Source organism: Crinia signifera, chromosome 19, assembly GCF_055691185.1.
Source record: "Crinia signifera chromosome 19, ASM5569118v1, whole genome shotgun sequence".
NCBI classification, from domain to species: domain Eukaryota; kingdom Metazoa; phylum Chordata; class Amphibia; order Anura; family Myobatrachidae; genus Crinia; species Crinia signifera.
This window is the reverse complement of record NC_139226.1, coordinates 82347617-82372393: the sequence shown is the minus strand read 5'-3', so window position 1 is coordinate 82372393 and position 24777 is coordinate 82347617. Positions and strand designations below refer to the sequence as shown.

Here is a 24777-nt window from a genome sequence, read left to right as displayed (position 1 = left end):
ACCCGAAGCGTGGCGAGCACAGCGAGCCCGCGAGGGGAGGCGGTACGAGTCCTCCAACCTTTTCATACCCCCACTATCCACGCAGGCGTGGAGTTGATTTTAGATAGTGTGGTGAGTGCAGCGAGCCCGCGAGGGGACTCGGATTAATTCCATGTATTCCACGTTCCCTCACGGGCCTCGCCACGCTTCGGGCTCAGTGGATCGCCACACTATTTAAAAACAACTCAACGCCGACGTGGATAGTGGGGGTATGAAAAGGTCGGAGGACGCGTACCGCCGCGCTCGCCATGCTTCGGTTGGCGTTGATAGTGGGGGTGTCGTTGACAATGGGGGTGCATTTAACATTGTAAGCACCCATCAGGGTGCTAGTACAATTTCAAAATCGCATCGCATGCCATTTGCTGGCATGCGATATTTCATTGTACAAGCACTCTTGTTAATTTAACGGGAATATCGCATCGCATACCACTAAATACGGTATGCGATGGGCGCCATGCTAGGAAACAAGTACCCAATATTGTATACAATAATTGTAATGTGTATGGGCACACCTTTCGATGCTCTGTTTTAAAAAAAAAAATTACATTTCAGATGCCCTCACCTGGATGTTCTAGTTTTGTGTGTTTCTGGAGAATAGATGTATTTGAGAAGACTTGTTCGCAGGAACTACACTGTGCAGCGGAGAACTTGGAAGAGCGATGATTCTGAGCAGCAAACAAATCCGGATGATGCGTGCGGTTGTGGTACCATAAGCCAGACAGTTGCTATGGAAAGCGTGGTAGATAACATTTCACTACACCAATAAACCTGGTGAACTGTCTCAAATAACTGGCAAGTGGAGAATATACATGTATATACCTGGTATGCTTTGTCACAGATCTCACAGTTGTAAGGCTTTCCTCCAACATGGCTTACAATGTGTCGTTCTAGTAGAGAAGGGGCACTAAAAATTTTCTCACACGAAGGACATGGGTGGTATTCCTTGGAATGTACAACTTGAATGTGTTGTCTGTTCTCCTCCAATGTAGGGAAACTCATTCTACATTTCTGGCAGTCGTAGGGATCTTCAATGTCTGAAAAAGCAATAAGAAAAAAATCGTTACTTTGGCCTGGTGGAGCTATTCTCCCATCCACGATATGTCTTGCAGTTTGAAGATACAACACTGTACAGATTTATTAAGACTTAAAACGAGATAAACGCAAGGGTGATAAAGAGTGCTAAACATCCAGCCAATCAGCTCCTACCTGCCATTTTTCCTATAACACAACAGTTAGGAGCTGATTGGCTGGACGTTTATCACTCTCCCGTTTATCTCTTTTTAACGCTAAACACATCTGCCCCATTGTTTGTTAAATGTGAACAGAGTTCAGCACTGTGTATATATATATATATATATATATATATATATATATATATATATATATATATATATATATATATATATATAAAATGTGCCCGCAATTTAGGGTTTTGAAATTATGTCAAACACTATGCGGTGCGCTTCAGGTTTTCTTTAGTTGTGAACTACCAAAAAACTGCAACTCCATGCTTTTGGGACATATAAAATTAAAACAATGGGCAGCTCTGTTGTATATAATGAACTAGTGCCATAAGCATGGGAGATATCTTCCGCAAAAGAGTTCATGCAACTCACTATGGAATGTCCGAAGGTGTATACTAAGTCCATTTGCCTGGCTGAAACCTTTCCCACACTCTCGACAGACGTATGGCTTGTCTCCTGTGTGAGTCCTCACATGCCTGGTCAACTCGATGGATTGTGCAAAGACAGCATCGCAGTACTGGCACACGTACATTTTACCTGAAATAAAATATGAAAAGTCACTTTTACAACCTACATTTATTTGCTTATTGAACATAGAGGAATATGATTAAGAGATAGTACTACAATTCAGTAAAGCATGAAAAGCTGCTTCTGGCCAGAGGTCACAGATAGTTGAATACAGGTATTAAAGTAACCAGCCAACAAAAAAGATGTGCTGAACATTCACCCTTTAGTACCCTTTTATTAAACGCACCCGAAATTAGGGGGCATGGGGGATATATATCTCTGGAGTATGGGTGTAATCAAATCAATACTACAAAAACAATTTCTCTATGGACCAGAGAGACATTTTTCAACACAATACAGTATTTATCAGTTTACAGCATGTCGAGGCGGGACGACTGTCACCCCATCACCTCTTCGTACTCACATCACCCTTGCACATCTCCATCCATCCTGCACCCCTTCAGCTTCCGTCCCCCCCCCCCCCTGCACTTCTCCATCCCCTTTGCAGCCCTTCACCACCTCTTCATCCCCCAGTAACCCTTGCATGTCTCTGTTGTCTCATTACTCCTTCACCTCTCTGTACCTCCTGCACCTTTTTTTTGTCCCCCATGTACCTTTCCATCCCCCTCACCAACCTTGCACCTTTCATTATCTAAATTCTAAAAACATAAAACAAAATTTCCTCAAAACGTATTTAACTTTTATGGTACTACACACATACATATAAACACACAGCATATGCATAGGCACACATAGAATACATACATGCATAAATGCACACACATATATAGATCAAAGACATAGACATAGACATGACACAAACATGTAGTGCACACACTTACACTGACAGAGGGAGGATGCCCAGAAGCTGTCAATGATGCCTGTCTGCTGGTCTGGGCAGCAGCTGTTTTAACCTTTAAGCCTCTCACCTTTTGCTGCGGGGGAGCGGAGTGTCCAGGCAGCAGAGGCTGTGGGGGGAGCAGAGTATCCGGCCAGCAGAAGCTGTGGGGTAGCGTAGTGCCCGGGGAGCAGAGATGACTGGACGGGTGGCTGAGCGGAGGAGGAGGAGGGGGATGGGGGGGACGAGACACTAGAGGTAATATTTCACCTCTAGCATCTGATAGTGAGCATAGTGCTGCAAGGCTACCCGGAAGTGCCAGGAGCGCTTAGCACTGTGCACCCTCTCAGGGGAGGGACGGGCAGGCAGATGCAGAGTGGCCGAGCCACTCAGATCACTACCGCCAGCTAGCGACCACTGCCTTAAGGCGTAGGGACAGATATGATCACGCAAATGTGGTGAAGTAGGTAAGTGGATAGGTTTGTTAGGTATCTTTGGAATCTGCTACAGGCCAGGTACAAGAAAACCTCAGATTCTATTTCTTTTATTTTATTAAGTTACATCCATTTGGTTACTAACTCTGCATCAGCGCCAATGTCTGGTGTATAGAAACATCAGGATCATATGGAGGTAGGCTTGTGAAAAAAGTCAAACTATCGCCGGTCAAAACTATTAAAGGAATTAAATGTTAAATACCTTCAGAATGCTTCTTTTTGGTGTGGTAGGAAAGGGCAGCTGCCTGGGTAAAGGTCATCTGACAGTGCTTGCACATAAACGGACGTTCTCCAGTGTGCAAACGTTGATGGTTTTTCAATGTGGAATTTGCAGCGAACTTTGCACCACATTCTTCACAGGAGAAAGGCTTCTCATCAAAATGCTCTGTCCGTTTATGGTACTGCAGACCTGAGCAACAAATAGTTCAAGAGATGCTTCAAAACCATCATTTGCACAAATTTTGAAAAAAAACAACAACATATAAGTAGTATATAGAACCTTTGTGGCTTACATACACTTTATGTGTAACTAAACTAATAAAAATCTTACAGATGTAACATGTTGCATGTGAGAGAAATAATACAGATATGTCTTCATACATCTTTGTTGCAGTGACGCCAAACACCAGGCATTTTTTGCTGAAAATGCATCTAGGGGGCAATGCAGAATGACTAGGAGGCAATTTGATAGGACATTTGTATACCTGTTTGCGACTGATTCTCTGCTTAAATATAAGAGCTGCAGCAGTTTTCCTATACAAGTTCTGTTCTGCTCCATATACACACAATACTCACACAATAGAAGTGTCATATCAAATAAATCAGCAGTGCCTCATTGTGTGTCCTAGCCACATTGTGTTTTAACATCCGCATTAAAAAAAAAACAAACGGCAGCACACTCACGCCAGACATCACGTGCTGCATGTTGTATGAGGACGCATCTGTAGTATACAAGAGGGACAGAAGTGAATTTGAGATGTAATCCTGACCGTGTTAGATTGCCTATACAGTATAATCAGCAGCAATTACTTTCAGTCTTCACTGGGTGATATAATTGTAGTGCTAGATGAGAAACAGCTGAATCTCACATTATTTTAGAATGAAAAAGAAAATAATTTCCTGAAACAGGTTGAAACAATTTTAGTGAAACTGGTTACCCATTGCAATATTACCTGAGGGATGTGCAAACTCTTTGCCACATATGTCGCATGTGACAAGCATTCTCCTTTTCCCTTTGTTACTGCGAGAAATGATGTAGCCATGCACTTCCTCTCGATGCTGGTCCAGCTCCTTTTTAGAAGCTTGCACCACATTGCAGTCTTTGCATTGTAGTGGATTTCTTTTTGCCATCCGACAGCGCTTCATATGGACCTCCAGGCGGCAGCGGAACAGAAAGATCTTGTCACAAGACTTGCAGATGAAGTTCTTTTTTGATCCCTTCTCTTGTGTTAGTTCAGCTCTCTCTTTTTCAGAATCCACATCTTCATTTTCATCATCTTTTGCATCATCGTCTTCCTCATTCCTGTCACAGACATCATCGATAAGTTCTATCTGGCAGTCACTGTTTACAGTCCACTTATTAGAACTCTGAAAATTGCACTTCGCATCCACTACCAAACCTGTGCAAAAAATGGTAACATTAAATAAGCAAATAACAGCCAAAATCAGTCCATAATGCTCTCTTGCACTCTGCTGTAAGCTGCTTTTGTTGCTGCATTTGAGCAGTGTACACTAATACCCAATTTTTCATCAACTTGCCACAATCCCCGCCAGCTCACATGGGTACCGTGCTCCCCTCTGTCCCCCCACGTACCATGCTCCTCTCTCTTTCCAGTAAAAACCATTGCCCTCAGACTCCCCTGTAGAACAAACTCCCACTAACCACATCTGTAGCAAGACATTCCCTCCTATCACCTCCATATAAAAACACATTAGTCTACTCTGCATAAACCCCCTGAATACCACATTCCAGTGGTTTAGGTTAAGAGGAGCACTAAAAATCACAGCAGCTTTACATGAAAAAGCCTTCACAGTGTTCACAAATACTATATATATATATGGGTAAAAACACTGCATTATGGATAGACCACTAATTATTAAAATAAAACGTTTTTCAGTCCTTAGAAACTAGCCCTTATGTGGATATATCCATATATATCCACATAAGCTAAACAAGCAAAATGTAATATGGATATAGTAATTAGTTTATTAGGATATAAACAAGTTTTAACCACCGACCAATGAAATATGGGAGGAAGTGAGGTCACTCCATACCCCTATAAATAGAGATCAGGCCCAGAGAGCAGTCATTCTGCTGGCCTCTCTGGAGCATACTAGAAGTCCCACTGGAGGTAAGGAATGGAGTAGTAACCTCATCCATTTAATTAATTAATTAATTTTTATTTTATTTTATTTTTTAATTGGAGTAGTAGTTGAATCATATACTAAATGAATTGTATACGTTATATTATTTTAGATCTATATATTTTTTATACTACTGGATGAAGGAGGGTCATCCGCTTTTTAGGTAAGCTACCCATTTACTAAATAATATGGCTAAAATATGTATAAATAGAGAATAGCAAACTTTCTAACTACACTATTACCTTAATATCAGGTTTAAATAGAAAAACTTTTTAAAAACGTCAACAGAAGAGGCTGACAGAAATACTAGGACCTGTCACATTATAGGTATGTTTATAAATAAATAAACTTATTCACTGAAGTAAAATAATCACTTTAATACAAATGGAAACAATTATAAATTAATTATTTTTTTCACAGGCCACATAAGACTGGCACACTACTAATCAATTATATTATTAAATGGCATTATCCTAATAAGGTATGTATTATCACTAAAACATCACTATAATTATTCTCACTAAAATATTAATTTAATAACAAAATGAGAAGCATATATGTATATATAAAATAATTATTTTGTAATTTAAAAGGGTCTAAAGATCACCGTATCCTGGAAATAAAGTCCAGGAGACATCTTATAAAGAAGAATATGGTCTGTTTATTTCACAGGCATTCAGGGCCGGCGCCACCACTAGGCAGCTCTAGGCATTTGCCTAGGGCGCCGGCACCTGGAGGGCGGCAGTTCGCCCCTCACCCCCTGCACTGTGGTACCTGCGTAAAAAAAACTTCTGTCCCCGGCGTCCCTGCTGAGTGCTGGTGTAGGGGTGTCCGTGCCGCCGGGGGAGCCTGCGGCGCTGTTATCGTGTATACGCTTGTCGCGCCCGGCGGGGTCCCTACAGAGCATAGAAAATAACGCCGCGCGCATAGCGCTAGTTATTTTCTATGCACTGTAGGGACCCCGCCGGGCGCGACAAGCGTATACACGATAACAGCGCCGCAGGCTCCCCCGGCGGCACGGACACCCCTACACCAGCACTCAGCAGGGACGCCGGGGACAGAAGTTTTTTTTACGCAGGTACCAACCAAGACACCACCCCCACACCCCCCCCCCCCCCCCCCCGGCACCGGGGCGCCCCCACCCCGACTCGCCTGGGGCGCTCCGGTGCCTTGCACCGGCCCTGCAGGCATTGATTAAAAGGTATTTAACTAGGAAATATACGGGTTTAAATAGAAGCAATTTTCACTATATTTATTAGAAATAAGAATAATAACATTTTTATTCACGTCCCTTCCCACTCTTTTCTTTAAATCACCACCGGTTCTTCATCATGTTCTATCTCTCTTTCTGGTCCTCATTATTATGGGAATTTTCCCCTTCTTTTTACATTTTTTATGTAAAAATGAAATCTGTTACTGTACATTGAAACAATGTTTTGCACTTGTAGACCGTTGCATTCCCCCTGATGAAGTCTCTATGAGACGAAACGCGTTGGGATTTTCTACAAGCGTTTTTATCAATACTACCCCGTGAAGTTGAATAAAAGAAATTTTGGAACTAAACAACTCCGACTTACTTCACTGGATGTGGATCTTAAAATAAGTGTATTTGGACATTTATAATTTAATTTGGCGCCATACCACTATTGGGTAAAAAAAAAAAAAATAAAAAAAATAATTATAATATATTATAAGGGCACGGTAGTGCCCTTATATTAAGGCTGAATCCAACGAACGGATTTTTCCCCATAGGGAACTTTTCGGATGGGGGCATGGTGTTTGAGGGACTGCACCTCAAAAGTGACTGGGCGTACTGAGCTGAAATTTGGCAGGTACGCGTAGAATCGTCAACCGGTGCTGCGTGCCAAATTTCAGGGCGAAATATTACAAAATGAGCAATTGGGAGCGATCTAAACTTCCAACTGCCAGTTTTTTTCTGACACTTCAGAAATGACACTTTGTCACCCATGTTAGTCTATGAGGTTTTTTTTGGGAAGGCATAACTCGGGGTAGGGGAACAATTGAGACTTGGGGTTTGTTTTATTAGGTAGATATTGTCCCAGTGGAGTGCCTTTTGGGGTTGAGGATTTTCAGATAGGTACAGTTTTTTAATAATTTAGTGAAACATGCCCCATTATAGAGATAGGAGCTCCAACTTGTTGCGCAGCCGCAGAAGTCATCAGCTGGGGGAGTACACATAGTGGCTTCACTTGGGTGTACCAAGATGGCCGACTCCTGCTCGCAAACTGAAATTCTCCTCTGTAAGTGGAATTAGCAGTGTTTATGTTATAAATGTGGGTGGATGTGGGGATGGGGATGGGTACTCAGTGGTTATTAGCCCTGACATTGCTGTAATTACAGAGTTTAAGGTCCGTGCTACCCCTGTGTCAGGTGGCTGTAACTAAGCTGACGTCATTTAATTTATTCACTGCACTGCCGGGAAATTCAAAACAGATTAGTCTCTGTGCCCGGCTGGTGGGAGCTTGCGATGCGGCTCCGCTGCCCCAGCCAGGTGTCATCCCTCCTCCCCGCTGCATGGGGAGCGCCTGGGCAGCCTACACGAAGACGCACGCCACCATTGCTGACACTTACAGTATATATTGTAGACACAAGTGTGCAACAGCTGCTGCTGCCTCCAGTAACACACTCGCCCTCTCCCCCACCACTTACTCACGTAAAGACTACTGTATGTAGTGCTACTATGGATAGTCTGTGCAGCCGAGCTTGGACGTGTAGATTGTGCAGGAGCTGGCAGAGAGACTCTGGATCTTCCCCAGCGCGGCAGAGACACCGAGTCTCTCTGCCAGCTCCTGTACACACTACACGTCCAAGCTCGGCTGCACAGAAGATCCCCCAGCGCGGCAGAGACACGGAGTCTCTCTGCCAGCTCCTGCACAATCTACACGTCCAAGCTCGGCTGCACAGTGGTGGGGGAGAGGGCGGGTGTGTTACTGGAGGCAGCAGCTGCTGCACACTTGTTTCTACAATATTATATATTGCAATGGGGGCGGGTGAGCTCGTGGTCAAAGGGGGAAGGATGCAGCAGCGGCTGCTGGCTTAATGCAAGGTACACAATGTGAGCGGCTGCTGGCTTGTTAATAGTAGAATATACTGTCTGCAAGGGTCCTCCTCTGTATGTACACTCTACGTGTCCAGTCACCCTGCAGCAAAAATCATGCTGCTGCTCTCCCCTACAGGCTGACAGGACAGGGAGAGACTGAGAGTGTATATACAGAGAACACTCGCAGGCAGAGTATATTCTAGTATTAACAAGCCAGCAGCTGCTGCTGTCTCCTCTCCAGCAGGGTAGATGCTGCATCTTAGGAGGACATCTGATGACATCACACCCACGTGACCCTCTGTCATCAATGGGAGGAGTAAACTGAGTTCCTTCCATTCTTCGTTTCCTACTGCAAGCAAGAAAGGAGCATTTTGTAGACTGTGTGTAGTGCTCCCGAGTATCAGGTACACATACACCCAGCGGCACCCCTTCCCCTCGCCCACACATTCTGCCCACACACTGTTCACTCCTGCACACACTGCCCCCCCTGCACATAATGCCCCCACACTGCCCCCCTGCACATAATACCCCCACACTGTCCCCCTGCACATAATGCCCCCACACTGTCCCTCCCACTGCACATAATACCCCCACACTGTCCCTATTGCACATACTGCCCCCACACTGCCCCCTGCACATACTGCCCATACTGCCCCCACACTGCCCCCTGCACATACTGCCCCAACACTGCCCATACTGCCCCCACACTGTCCCCTACACATAATACCCCCACACTGCACAACCTGCCCCCCCTGCACTTAGAGCTCTGTTCACTCCACTGTTCACTCCTGTTCACACTGCCCCCCCTGCACATAATACCCCCACACTGCCCCCCGGCACAAAATACCCGTTTGTACGCTGCCCCCCCAGTGCCCGTGTGTGTATGCTGCACCCCCCAGTGCCCCCGTGTGTGTAAGCTTCCCCCCCCAGTGCCCCCGTGTGTGTACGCCACCCCCCCAGTGCCCCCCATGTGTGTACGCTGTCCCCGTCCCAGTGCCCCCCGTGTGTGTACGCTGTCCCCGCCCCAGTGCCCCCCGTGTGTGTACGCTGTCCCCGCCCCAGTGCCCCCTGTGTGTACGCTGTCCCCGCCCCCAGTGCCCCCCGTGTGTATGCTGTCACCCCCCGTGTGTATGCTGTCGCCCCCCCGTGTGTGTACGCTGTCCCCCCCAGTGCCCCCGTGTGTGTGTGCTTTGCCCCCCCCAGTGCTCCTGTGTGTGTGCGCTGTGCCCCCCCCGGTGCCCCGTGTGTGTACGCTGTTTGCCCCCCGTGTGTGTACGCTGTCCCCGCCCCAGTGCCCCCTGTGTGTACGCTGTCCCCGCCCCAGTGCCCCCCGTGTGTGTACACTGTCCCCGACCCAGTGCCCCTGTGTGTACGCTGTCTCCCCCCGTGTGTACGCTGTGGCTCCCCGTGTGTACGCTGCCCCCCCCCCCGTGTGTACGCTGTCGCGGCGCCCCCCCCCCGTGTTTACGCTGTCGCCCCCGTGTGTACGCTGTGGCCCCCCCCGTGTTTATGCTGTCGCCCCCCGTGTGTACGCTGTCGCCCCCCGTGTGTACGCTGTCGCCCCCCCCCCGTGTGTACGCTGTCGCCCCCCCGTGTGTACGCTGTCGCCCCCCCCCGTGTGTGCGCTGTGCCCCCCCCGGTGCCCCGTGTGTGTACGCTGTTTGCCCCCCGTGTGTGTACGCTGTCCCCGCCCCAGTGCCCCCTGTGTGTACGCTGTCCCCGCCCCAGTGCCCCCCGTGTGTGTACACTGTCCCCGACCCAGTGCCCCTGTGTGTACGCTGTCTCCCCCCGTGTGTACGCTGTGGCTCCCCGTGTGTACGCTGCCCCCCCCCGTGTGTACGCTGTCGCGCCCCCCCCCCCGTGTTTACGCTGTCGCCCCCGTGTGTACGCTGTGGCCCCCCCCGTGTTTATGCTGTCGCCCCCCGTGTGTACGCTGTCGCCCCCCGTGTGTACGCTGTCGCCCCCCCCCCCGTGTGTACGCTGTCGCCCCCCCCCGTGTGTACGCTGTCGCCCCCCCCCCCGTGTGTACGCTGTCGCCCCCCCCCCCGTGTGTACGCTGTCGCCCCCCCCCGTGTGTACGCTGTCGCCCCCCCCGTGTGTACGCTGTCGCCCCCCCCGTGTGTACGCTGTCGCCCCCCCCCGTGTGTACGCTGTCGCCCCCCCGTGTGTACGCTGTCGCCCCCCCCGTGTGTACGCTGTCGCCCCCCGTGTGTACGCTGTCGCCCCCCGTGTGTACGCTGTCGCCCCCCGTGTGTACGCTGTCGCCCCCCGTGTGTACGCTGTCGCCCCCCGTGTGTACGCTGTCGCCCCCCGTGTGTACGCCGTCGCCCCCCCCAGTGCCCCCGTGTGTGTACCCTGTCCGCCCGCCCAGTGCCCCCGTGTCTGTACCCTGTCCGTCCCCCACCAGTGCCCCTGTGTGTGTACGCTGTCCCCCACCAGTGCGCCCGTGTGTGTACGCTTTCCCCCCCCAGTGCTCCCGTGTGTTTAAGCTGTCCCCCATCTCTGCATCCTACGCCACTCTGTATTCCCCCTCCCTGCATCCTCTGCCATCCCTCATCCTACACCACCCTGCGTCCCCTCTCCCTGCATGCATCCTACGCCACTCTGCATCCCCCTCCCTGCATCCTCTGCCATCCCTCATCCTACACCACCCTGTGTCCACCCTCCCTGCATCCTACGCCACTCTGTATTCCCCCTCCCTGCATCCTCCACCACCCCGCATCCTACACCACCCTGCGTCCCCCCTCTCTGCATCCCACGCCACTCTGTATCCCCCTCCCTGCATCATACGCCACCCAGCATCCTACGGCACTCTTCGTCCCCCCTCCCTGCATCCTACGCCACTCTGCATCCCCCCTCCCTGCATCCTCCACCACCCCGCATCCTACACCACCCTGCATCCCCTCACTGCATCCTACGCCACTCTGTATTCCCCCTCTCTGCATCCTCCACCACCCCGCATCCTACACCACCCTGCGTCCCCCCTCTCTGCATCCTACGCCACTCTGTATCGCCCTCCCTGCATCCTACGGCACTCTTCATCCCCCCTCCCTGCATCCTACGCCACCCTGCATCCCCCCTCCCTGCATCCTCCACCACCCAGCATCCTACACCACCCTGCGTCCCCCCTCCCTGCATTCTACGCCACTCTGTATTCCCCCTCCCTGCATCTTCCACCACCCTGCATCCTATGCCACTCTGCATCCCCCCTCCCTGCATCCTCCATATCCTCCACCACCTCACATCCTACACCTCTCTGCATCCTACGCCACTCTGTATTCCCCCTCCCTGCATCCTCTGCCATCCCTCATCCTACACCACCCTGCGTCCCCTCTCCCTGCATGCATCCTACGCCACTCTGCATCCCCCTCCCTGCATCCTACATCCCTCATCCTACACTACCCTGTGTCCACCCTCCCTGCATCCTACGCCACTCTGTATTCCCCCTCCCTGCATCCTCCACCACCCCGCATCCTACACCACCCTGCGTTCCCCCTCTCTGCATCCCACGCCACTCTGTATCCCCCTCCCTGCATCATACGCCACCCAGCATCCTACGGCACTCTTCGTCCCCCCTCCCTGCTTCCTACGCCACTCTGCATCCCCCCTCCCTGCATCCTCCACCACCCCGCATCCTACACCACCCTACATCCCCTCACTGCATCCTACGCCACTCTGTATTCCCCCTCCCTGCATCCTCCACCACCCCGCATCCTCCACCACCCTGCGTCCCCCCTCTCTGCATCCTACGCCACTCTGTATCGCCCTCCCTGCATCCTACGGCACCCTGCATCCCCCCTCCCTGCATCCTCCACCACCCAGCATCCTACACCACCCTGCGTCCCCCCTCCCTGCATTCTACGCCACTCTGTATTCCCCCTCCCTGCATCCTCCACCACCCGGTATCCTACACCACCCTGCGTCCCCCCTCTCTGCATCCTACGCCACTCTGTATCCCCCTCCCTGCATCCTACGCCACCCAGCATCCTACGGCACTCTTCGTCCCCCCTCCCTGCATCCTACGCCACTCTGCATCCCCCCTCCCTGCATCCTCCACCACCCTGCATCCTACACCACCCTGCATCCCCTCACTGCATCCTACGCCACTCTGTATTCCCCCTCCCTGAATCCTCCACCACCTGCATCCTACACCACCCTGCGTCCCCCCTCCCTGCATTCTACGCCACTCTGTATTCCCCCTCCCTGCATCTTCCACCACCCTGCATCCTATGCACCTCTGCATCCCCCCTCCCTGCATCCTCCACATCCTCCACCACCTCACATCCTACACCTCTCTGCATCCTACGCCACTCTGTATTCCCCCTCCCTGCATCCTCTGCCATCCCTCATCCTACACCACCCTGCGTCCCCTCTCCCTGCATGCATCCTACGCCACTCTGCATCCCCCTCCCTGCATCCTACATCCCTCATCCTACACTACCCTGTGTCCACCCTCCCTGCATCCTACGCCACTCTGTATTCCCCCTCCCTGCATCCTCCACCACCCCGCATCCTACACCACCCTGCGTCCCCCCTCTCTGCATCCCATGCCACTCTGTATCCCCCTCCCTGCATCATACGCCACCCAGCATCCTACGGCACTCTTCGTCCCCCCTCCCTGCATCCTACGCCACTCTGCATCCCCCCTCCCTGCATCCTCCACCACCCCGCATCCTACACCACCCTGCATCCCCTCACTGCATCCTACGCCACTCTGTATTCCCCCTCCCTGCATCCTCCACCACCCCGCATCCTACACCACCCTGCGTCCCCCCTCTCTGCATCCTACGCCACTCTGTATCGCCCTCCCTGCATCCTACGGCACTCTTCATCCCCCCTCCCTGCATCCTACGCCACCCTGCATCCCCCCTCCCTGCATCCTCCACCACCCAGCATCCTACACCACCCTGCGTCCCCCATCTCTGCATCCTACGCCACTCTGTATTCCCCCTCCCTGCATCCTCTGCCATCCCTCATCCTACACCACCCTGCGTCCCCTCTCCCTGCATGCATCCTACGCCACTCTGCATCCCCCTCCCTGCATCCTCTGCCATCCCTCATCCTACACCACCCTGTGTCCACCCTCCCTGCATCCTACGCCACTCTGTATTCCCCCTCCCTGCATCCTCCACCACCCCGCATCCTACACCACCCTGCGTCCCCCCTCTCTGCATCCCACGCCACTCTGTATCCCCCTCCCTGCATCATACGCCACCCAGCATCCTACGGCACTCTTCGTCCCCCCTCCCTGCATCCTACGCCACTCTGCATCCCCCCTCCCTGCATCCTCCACCACCCCGCATCCTACACCACCCTGCATCCCCTCACTGCATCCTATGCCACTCTGTATTCCCCCTCCCTGCATCCTCCACCACCCCGCATCCTACACCACCCTGCGTCCCCCCTCTCCGCATCCTACGCCACTCTGTATCGCCCTCCCTGCATCCTACGGCACTCTTCATCCCCCCTCCCTGCATCCTACGCCACCCTGCATCCCCCCTCCCTGCATCCTCCACCACCCAGCATCCTACACCACCCTGCGTCCCCCCTCCCTGCATTCTACGCCACTCTGTATTCCCCCTCCCTGCATCTTCCACCACCCTGCATCCTATGCCACTCTGCATCTCCCTGCATCCTCCACCACCTCACATCCTACACCTCTCTGCATCCTACGCCACTCTGTATTCCCCCTCCCTGCATCCTCTGCCATCCCTCATCCTACACCACCCTGCGTCCCCTCTCCCTGCATGCATCCTACGCCACTCTGCATCCCCCTCCCTGCATCCTACATCCCTCATCCTACACTACCCTGTGTCCACCCTCCCTGCATCCTACGCCACTCTGTATTCCCCCTCCCTGCATCCTCCACCACCCCGCATCCTACACCACCCTGCGTCCCCCCTCTCTGCATCCCACGCCACTCTGTATCCCCCTCCCTGCATCATACGCCACCCAGCATCCTACGGCACTCTTCGTCCCCCCTCCCTGCATCCTACGCCACTCTGCATCCCCCCTCTCTGCGTCCTCCACCACCCCGCATCCTACACCACCCTGCATCCCCTCACTGCATCCTACGCCACTCTGTATTCCCCCTCCTTGCATCCTCCACCACCCCGCATCCTACACCACCCTGCGTCCCCCCTCTCTGCATCCTACGCCACTCTGTATCGCCCTCCCTGCATCCTACGGCACTCTTCACCCCCCCTCCCTGCATCCTACGCCTCCCTGCATCCCCCCTCCCTGCATCCTCCACCACCCAGCATCCTACACCACCCTGCGTCCCCCCTCCCTGCATTCTACGCCACTCTGTATTCCCCCTCCCTGCATCCTCCACCACCCCGTATCCTACACCACCCTGCGTCCCCCCTCTCTGCATCCTACGCCACTCTGTATCCCCCTCCCTGCATCCTACGCCACCCAGCATCCTACGGCACTCTTCGTCCCCCCTCCCTGCATCCTACGCCACTCTGCATCCCCCCTCCCTGCATCCTACGCCACTCTGTATTCCCCCTCCCTGAATCCTCCACCACCCGCATCCTACACCACCCTGCGTCCCCCCTCCCTGCATTCTACGCCACTCTGTATTCCCCCTCCCTGCATCTTCCACCACCCTATGCACCTCTGCATCCCCCCTCCCTGCATCCTCCACATCCTCCACCACCTCACATCCTACACCTCTCTGCATCCTACGCCACTCTGTATTCCCCCTCCCTGCATCCTCTGCCATCCCTCATCCTACACCACCCTGCGTCCCCTCTCCCTGCATGCATCCTACGCCACTCTGCATCCCCCTCCCTGCATTCTACATCCCTCATCCTACACTACCCTGTGTCCACCCTCCCTGCATCCTACGCCACTCTGTATTCCCCCTCCCTGCATCCTCCACCACCCCGCATCCTACACCATCCTGCGTCCCCCCTCTCTGCATCCCACGCCACTCTGTATCCCCCTCCCTGCATCATACGCCACCCAGCATCCTACGGCACTCTTCGTCCCCCCTCCCTGCATCCTACGCCACTCTGCATCCCCCCTCCCTGCATCCTCCACCACCCCGCATCCTACACCACCCTGCATCCCCTCACTGCATCCTACGCCACTCTGTATTCCCCCTCCCTGCATCCTCCACCACCCCGCATCCTACACCACCCTGCGTCCCCCCTCTCTGCATCCTACGCCACTCTGTATCGCCCTCCCTGCATCCTACGGCACTCTTCATCCCCCCTCCCTGCATCCTACGCCACCCTGCATCCCCCCTCCCTGCATTCTACGCCACTCTGTATTCCCCCTCCCTGCATCTTCCACCACCCTGCATCCTATGCACCTCTGCATCCCCCCTCCCTGCATCCTCCACATCCTCCACCACCTCACATCCTACACCTCTCTGCATCCTACGCCACTCTGTATTCCCCCTCCCTGCATCCTCTGCCATCCCTCATCCTACACCACCCTGCGTCCCCTCTCCCTGCATGCATCCTACGCCACTCTGCATCCCCCTCCCTGCATCCTACATCCCTCATCCTACACTACCCTGTGTCCACCCTCCCTGCATCCTACGCCACTCTGTATTCCCCCTCCCTGCATCCTCCACCACCCCGCATCCTACACCACCCTGCGTCCCCCCTCTCTGCATCCCATGCCACTCTGTATCCCCCTCCCTGCATCATACGCCACCCAGCATCCTACGGCACTCTTCGTCCCCCCTCCCTGCATCCTACGCCACTCTGCATCCCCCCTCCCTGCATCCTCCACCACCCCGCATCCTACACCACCCTGCATCCCCTCACTGCATCCTACGCCACTCTGTATTCCCCCTCCCTGCATCCTCCACCACCCCGCATCCTACACCACCCTGCGTCCCCCCTCTCTGCATCCTACGCCACTCTGTATCGCCCTCCCTGCATCCTACGGCACTCTTCATCCCCCCTCCCTGCATCCTACGCCACCCTGCATCCCCCCTCCCTGCATCCTCCACCACCCAGCATCCTACACCACCCTGCGTCCCCCATCTCTGCATCCTACGCCACTCTGTATTCCCCCTCCCTGCATCCTCTGCCATCCCTCATCCTACACCACCCTGCGTCCCCTCTCCCTGCATGCATCCTACGCCACTCTGCATCCCCCTCCCTGCATCCTCTGCCATCCCTCATCCTACACCACCCTGTGTCCACCCTCCCTGCATCCTACGCCACTCTGTATTCCCCCTCCCTGCATCCTCCACCACCCCGCATCCTACACCACCCTGCGTCCCCCCTCTCTGCATCCCACGCCACTCTGTATCCCCCTCCCTGCATCATACGCCACCCAGCATCCTACGGCACTCTTCGTCCCCCCCTCCCTGCATCCTACGCCACTCTGCATCCCCCCTCCCTGCATCCTCCACCACCCCGCATCCTACACCACCCTGCATCCCCTCACTGCATCCTACGCCACTCTGTATTCCCCCTCCCTGCATCCTCCACCACCCCGCATCCTACACCACCCTGCGTCCCCCCTCTCTGCATCCTACGCCACTCTGTATCGCCCTCCCTGCATCCTACGGCACTCTTCATCCCCCCTCCCTGCATCCTACGCCACCCTGCATCCCCCCTCCCTGCATCCTCCACCACCCAGCATCCTACACCACCCTGCGTCCCCCCTCCCTGCATTCTACGCCACTCTGTATTCCCCCTCCCTGCATCTTCCACCACCCTGCATCCTATGCCACTCTGCATCCCCCCTCCCTGCATCCTCCACATCCTCCACCACCTCACATCCTACACCTCTCTGCATCCTACGCCACTCTGTATTCCCCCTCCCTGCATCCTCTGCCATCCCTCATCCTACACCACCCTGCGTCCCCTCTCCCTGCATGCATCCTACGCCACTCTGCATCCCCCTCCCTGCATCCTACATCCCTCATCCTACACTACCCTGTGTCCACCCTCCCTGCATCCTACGCCACTCTGTATTCCCCCTCCCTGCATCCTCCACCACCCCGCATCCTACACCACCCTGCGTCCCCCCTCTCTGCATCCCACGCCACTCTGTATCCCCCTCCCTGCATCATACGCCACCCAGCATCCTACGGCACTCTTCGTCCCCCCTCCCTGCATCCTACGCCACTCTGCATCCCCCCTCCCTGCGTCCTCCACCACCCCGCATCCTACACCACCCTGCATCCCCTCACTGCATCCTACGCCACTCTGTATTCCCCCTCCTTGCATCCTCCACCACCCCGCATCCTCCACCACCCTGTGTCCCCCCTCTCTGCATCCTACGCCACTCTGTATCGCCCTCCCTGCATCCTACGGCACTCTTCACCCCCCCTCCCTGCATCCTACGCCTCCCTGCATCCCCCCTCCCTGCATCCTCCACCACCCAGCATCCTACACCACCCTGCGTCCCCCCTCCCTGCATTCTACGCCACTCTGTATTCCCCCTCCCTGCATCCTCCACCACCCCGTATCCTACACCACCCTGCGTCCCCCCTCTCTGCATCCTACGCCACTCTGTATCCCCCTCCCTGCATCCTACGCCACCCAGCATCCTACGGCACTCTTCGTCCCCCCTCCCTGCATCCTACGCCACTCTGCATCCCCCCTCCCTGCATCCTCCACCACCCTGCATCCTACACCACCCTGCATCCTACGCCACTCTGTATTCCCCCTCCCTGAATCCTCCACCACCCGCATCCTACACCACCCTGCGTCCCCCCTCCCTGCTTTCTACGCCACTCTGTATTCCCCCTCCCTGCATCTTCCACCACCCTGCATCCTATGCACCTCTGCATCCCCCCTCCCTGCATCCTCCACATCCTCCACCACCTCACATCCTACACCTCTCTGCATCCTACGCCACTCTGTATTCCCCCTCCCTGCATCCTCTGCCATCCCTCATCCTACACCACCCTGCGTCCCCTCTCCCTGCATGCATCCTACGCCACTCTGCATCCCCCTCCCTGCATCCTACATCCCTCATCCTACACTACCCTGTGTCCACCCTCCCTGCATCCTACGCCACTCTGTATTCCCCCTCCCTGCATCCTCCACCACCCCGCATCCTACACCATCCTGCGTCCCCCCTCTCTGCATCCCACGCCACTCTGTATCCCCCTCCCTGCATCATACGCCACCCAGCATCCTACGGCACTCTTCGTCCCCCCTCCCTGCATCCTACGCCACTCTGCATCCCCCCTCCCTGCATCCTCCACCACCCCGCATCCTACACCACCCTGCATCCCCTCACTGCATCCTACGCCACTCTGTATTCCCCCTCCCTGCATCCTCCACCACCCCGCATCCTACACCACCCTGCGTCCCCCCTCTCTGCATCCTACGCCACTCTGTATCGCCCTCCCTGCATCCTACGGCACTCTTCATCCCCCCTCCCTGCATCCTACGCCACCCTGCATCCCCCCTCCCTGCATCCTCCACCACCCAGCATCCTACACCACCCTGCGTCCCCCCTCCCTGCATTCTACGCCACTCTGTATTCCCCCTCCCTGCATCCTCCACCACCCCGTATCCTACACCACCCTGCGTCCCCCCTCTCTGCATCCTACGCCACTCTGTATCCCCCTCCCTGCATCCTACGGCACTCTTCGTCCCCCCTCCCTGCATCCTACGCCACTCTGCATCCCCCCTCCCTGCATCCTCCACCACCCTGCATCCTAAACCACCCTGCATCCCCTCACTGCATCCTACGCCACTCTGTATTCCCCCTCCCTGAATCCTCCACCACCCGCATCCTACACCACCCTGCGTCCCCCCTCCCTGCATTCTACGCCACTCTGTATTCCCCCTCCCTGCATCTTCCACCACCCTGCATCCTATGCCACTCTGCATCCCCCCTCCCTGCATCCTCCACATCCTCCACCACCTCACATCCTACACCTCTCTGCATCCTACGCCACTCTGTATTCCCCCTCCCTGCATCCTCCACCACCCCGCATCCTCCACCTACCTGCATCCTACGCCACTCTGTATTCCCCCTCCCTGCATCCTCCGCCATCACGCATCCTACACCACTCTGCGTCCCCCTCCCTGCACCCTATGCCACCCCACGTCCTACTCTCACCCTGCATATTCTCTAACCCTGCACCACCCCCATCTCCAGTTACACACTTGTTATTTAAGGAAGATGGCTGGTGAGTAGGATTTCTTTCAAAAGGAACATCACCTGGATACTACTGGACAAGGGGACCAAACTACTAGCAACATAGGTAAGTATCTAAATCATACCTCCCAACTTTCTGTGCGCCGGACCCGGGACTATGGGGGCATGACCCAGAGGCTCTGTGAGCCTCTAGCCATGCCCCCAGTCCCCTGGCATGTGCACAGCGTTTATTCCCCGCTGCTTAGCAGCAGACAGGGGGGACTCCCAACAGCCCCCCCTCAACGCGGGACACTGCCGCCCGCGGGTGGGACAGCGGGACAGGCCCTAATAATCGTGACTGTCCCGCTAAAATCGGGACTGTTGGGAGGTATGTCTATATGAATGGGCTCTGTATGCATTAAAGTTTTATTTTTCAGGTATGTGTGTGTGTGTGTGTGTTTTTATTTAACTATTTGTACTGATGTGGGACTACAAGTCCCAGCAGGCCCTTTATTGCCCTGCATGGTGGGACTTGTGGTTCTCCAAGTCCCACCATGCGGTGCAGGCTTGCTGGGTCTTATAGTTCCACAGCAATACACAATAGTTTGTTCTTTTTTTACATCAGCCCGATGGCCACAGCCCACGGCCATCGGGTACAGCCCTGGGCTTCAGCATGGGCCGGTAAGTCCCCACTTTCCCAGGATTCCTGCCCATGCTGACCGGTCAGGGGGAGAATGCTTTGGCAGGGGGGACTTGTATAAAAAGTTTCCCCCTGGCTATGGCATTACCCTGCTTTCTGGCTGGACCCATGCTGGTTCTTGAAATACGGGGGACCCCTACTCATTTTGTCCTCCCTATTTTGGTAACAAGGACCGGCCCTTGAGCCAGATTGGCTGCTGGCATCTCCATGGAGACGCCAAAAGCCAATCAGGGCTGAATGCTTCCAAAGCACACCCCCCCCCCCCCCCCCCCAGTCAGTGTGGGGTGAGCTGCTGCAGGACATGAGAGGCAACGCTGGAACCTGGAATTTATAAGTAGAGGTGTAAAATTAGTGTGTGTACAATAAACTTTTACTTTTCACTGTCTGTGTTTTATTTCAACATTCTTTTTACAGGTGGACTACAAGTCCAAGGGTTCCCATTAATGGCCCGCCGCATGCTGGGATTTGTGGTTCGCCAGGTCCAAGCATGCGGGGGGGGGATGCCTGCTGGGACTTGTAGTTCACCTGCAAAAAGCAATTTTTGTTTGCGTGATTGTACCATATCAGCCCGGCGTCCACCGCCCAGGGATGCCGGGGACAGCCCCGGGCTTCAGCCCTGGAAGGGTGAAGCCTATTATGGGGGGGGGGGGGGGGTGTGACTCCTTTATTGGGGGGGTCCCATCTCCCCCAGCGACCCCATCCAGGGCTGACCAGCCACAATGAGCATGATACGGCCGGGGGACCTTACGTAAAAAGTGTCCCCCGGCTGTGGCATGACACCACAGGCTGTTGGAGCCCGGGGCTGGTTCCAAAATATGGGGGACCCCCAGTTTTTTAGTCCCCCGCATTTTTGGAACCGGAACCGGCCCAAGAGTCTGGGGCTGGTTTCAGAAATACGGGGGAACCCTAAACTTTTTGTCCCCTGTATTTTTGGAACCAGGTCCGGCTCAATGAGCCCGGGGCTGGTTATGCTCAGGAGGGGGAACCCCACGCCATTTTTTTTCTCACCCTTTGTTATCAAACCCTTTTCTTCACAATCCCACTGCCAGCAATTTTGGATGGAGGAGGTGGCGTGGGTGGGACGAGTTCAAATGCTAGTGCAGCCCAGGCGCATCAATATATGATTTAGGATATCCTCCTTCAATGCCCTACAGTAAAGCTTCTACACGCTGGGTGTCATGCTCATTTCCAGGGGTTTCATGGGCTAGTTGTCATGCACTGGGACGGGTGTCATACTCATTGCCAGGGGTTTGAAATTCTTGTAGCCAGGGGTAATGCTCGTTTCCAGGGGTGTGTTATCGTTAAACATTTAAATAAATCCAATGTTTATTCTTACTGTGAAATTTTAGATTTCTGAATTTAAAAAATAAATTGAAAAAAAAAACAATGAAATTCCATTGACAAAAAACCTTACGGTTTCACATGTCCCATTAAGGCTTCAAACGCATGATCTACCATTTCTGAAACCTGCTGTAACTCTTCCACTCAAACGCCAAAAAGCAATGAAATTACGATCATTAAGGCTGACGCCTTAATGGACGTGTTCCTTGCGCAATACAGATATGGTACGCCATCACAGCCTGTGGGTAAGTGCAGATTCAGCACTCTCACAGAGTGAGATTGCTGTCACTCACACAATGGTGGAGCTGCTAATTCACAGATTTGTGTGCTCATTGGAATACACACATGCAGTCTATGCAACTGAACGTCTGAGCAAAAGAGAGTTGAGCGGATGGGGTAAAAGTGGTGTTGATTGGGGGAGGAGACAGTGTGGTGCAGATGAGGAGGAATAGAAATGCGTAGATTGTGGAAAGGCTAAGCAGCACTGATGGGAGACTAACAAATGCGGATGGGTGGAAAACCATGGCACAGATTGGGGGAGGTAAGACAGAGTGATGCGATTGGGTGGGAAACAGTGAAGCAGTTGGAGAAAAGACAGAGTGGACCAGATAGGAGAGAGAGAGCAGTACAGATGTAAGGAAACTATGGCATGGATGAGAAGGGCAGAGCAGCATGGATGAAGGGGGGGACAGAGTATCACTAATAGATGGGGATGCATTGGCACAGATAGAAAGAAACAGAGTGGCATCGGTGTGGAAAAACAGGGCAGCGCAGATGGGAAAAGACACATTGGTGCGGATGAGGGAATACACACAGCAGTAGGGATTGGGGAAGACATAGCAGCCTGAAGGCGTATAGGAGAAGAAAGTGTAGATGTATAGTAGTGTGGAGTATTATAGTTTTTGCAATTATGAAAGATGTTTCTGGTAACTGCATGTGAATACTAAATGAAATGGATATATGTAGTGAGTGTGAAAGATGTTGGACCCTCAGTGGGATAGTTCTAGTTATAATGTTTATTCTAGCACCTGCCATCTTTGAAAACCCATGCAGTTCCTCTACCCTGTCTGGGGTGTTACTGTCTGCTGTAGTGTTTCTAGCACAGGTCTGGTTTGCTGTGCTGATATACAGACCACACTGTGCTAGAATTACTACAGCAGACCGCTACACCCCAGGCAAGGAAGAGGAACTGCATGGGTTTTCAAAGATGGCGGGTGCTAGAATGAACACTATAGTAACTCAGAGGTATAGACAGTTTTAGATGATTGTGGGTACTTATTAGGATGAGTGCGCCACATAACTGCTCAGACCTTCAGTTGCATAGACTGCATGTGTGTATTCCAATGAGCACACAAATCTGTGAATTAGCAGCTCCACCATTGTGTGAGTGACAGCAATCTCACTCTGTGAGAGTGCTGAATCTGCACTTACCCACAGGCTGTGATGGCGTACCATATCTGTATTGCGCAAGGAACACGTCCATTAAGGCGTCAGCCTTAATGATCGTAATTTCATTGCTTTTTGGCGTTTGAGTGGAAGAGTTACAGCAGGTTTCAGAAATGGTAGATCATGCGTTTGAAGCCTTAATGGGACATGTGAAACCGTAAGGTTTTTTGTCAATGGAATATATATATATATATATATATATATATATATATATATATATATATATATATATATATATATATATATATATATATATATATATATATACACACACGCAAATGGATCAAAGCAAAGAACAATAAAATGTTGGATTTAGGTGGTCATCTAATCTTATATTTGATGGTCCTTAATTCTTAATCAATTCATTGGTTACCTTTTATACAGTATGTTTAATAATATAACATTGGAAAGAAAAAAAAAAACTTACCAAGTTGTTCTAGCTCTTTATAGACTGGATGTAAATCAGGGGCAGAGTTCTGAACATTACAGAGCAACTGGCAGAACTTCAGGACAGGGACTGTATGCTGCAATGCAGCGGAAAGGAGAGGCCTTGCAGGACAATCACTGTCTTCACTTTGCTGCGGAATGTTTAACAGCTGAAGAAATGGTAAGGTAGCATTAGCTAGGACAATGAATTTGACAAATTAATGTGCATATAATTAATGCCTGACAAAAACCTTCTGATTCATATTTAGGTGTCTTATGCCTCTAGAGAATGAGAAAGATAACAGGACTCCAATTGAGTGAATGCAGTCATAAACAGTGCATAAAATACACACACGCACTTGTCAGTTCCAGCTCACATGGCATTCAGTTGAGGGACGTCTTGATGAACTTGTGTCGACATACAAACACTTTCACTCCCAAGCATGGAGACATACACTGAATTTTACACAAAAATTTACCTGAAAAACTATTATAATAGCCACTGCAACCCTATATCATGTGTCTACAATGATAGCCTCCGCTATCGGGTATCACTTTTTAAAATTGTGAACACGGCATGATAATTACAGTATTAAGTGTAATATTCTACAAATACAGATGGAGCTGATTATATATCCCTACGAGAAACCGCCAGCTCTGACGACAGCTTCGACATAGTACCCACCAAGACCGAAGCCCATTGTGGAGTCTGAGAGGCTGACATGGACGCAGACAGGGGCGTAACTATAGCACCGCAGCCCCCGCGACCGCGGGGGGGGGGGGGGGGGGGGGGGGGCGCTATGCATGTGCGGGCGCCGGGGGCTGCAGTGCTATAGTTACGTTAGCTGCAATGTGAAGGGAGCAGGGGGCATTGAGGCGGCTGGGGGGATGGACGCTGCGGGGGACACAGAGGCGGCAATTACTTACAGCTGAGCCGGGCAGGGGGAGCCGGGAGCTGTCTGTACTGAAGAAAAAAAAGCCCATACAATGAATGGGCAGCCTGTGATTGGCTGCTGAGCGCTCTCTCAGCCAATTGCTGACTGACAGAGAGCGCTCAGCCAATCACAGGCTGCCGATTCATTGTATGGGCTTTTTTTTTTTTCTTCCGTACTGACAGTGACAGCTCCCGGCTCCCCCTGCCCAGCTCAGCTGTAAGTAATTGCCGCCTCTGTGTCCCCCGCAGCGTCCGTCCTCGCAGCATCCCCCCCACCTGCATTGACGGCTACCTGGGGGAGCGGCAGGCG

At 53.1% G+C, this 24777-nt stretch overlaps 1 protein-coding gene across 2 annotated transcripts in view; it reads right to left on the bottom strand.

Moving 5' to 3' along the window:
- ZBTB40 (zinc finger and BTB domain containing 40) overlaps positions 1 to 24777 on the bottom strand; it is a 168355-nt gene that overhangs the window by 21750 nt on the left and 121828 nt on the right. For both annotated transcript variants that reach the window (XM_083162792.1, XM_083162791.1), the window contains exons 10-15: positions 23535 to 23703; positions 4295 to 4741; positions 3325 to 3531; positions 1656 to 1820; positions 859 to 1073; positions 602 to 764 (exon numbers count right to left, since the gene is read on the bottom strand). In XM_083162792.1, the coding sequence (XP_083018918.1) occupies positions 602 to 764; positions 859 to 1073; positions 1656 to 1820; positions 3325 to 3531; positions 4295 to 4741; positions 23535 to 23703 (1366 nt within the window). The remainder of the gene's footprint in view (positions 1 to 601; positions 765 to 858; positions 1074 to 1655; positions 1821 to 3324; positions 3532 to 4294; positions 4742 to 23534; positions 23704 to 24777) is intronic.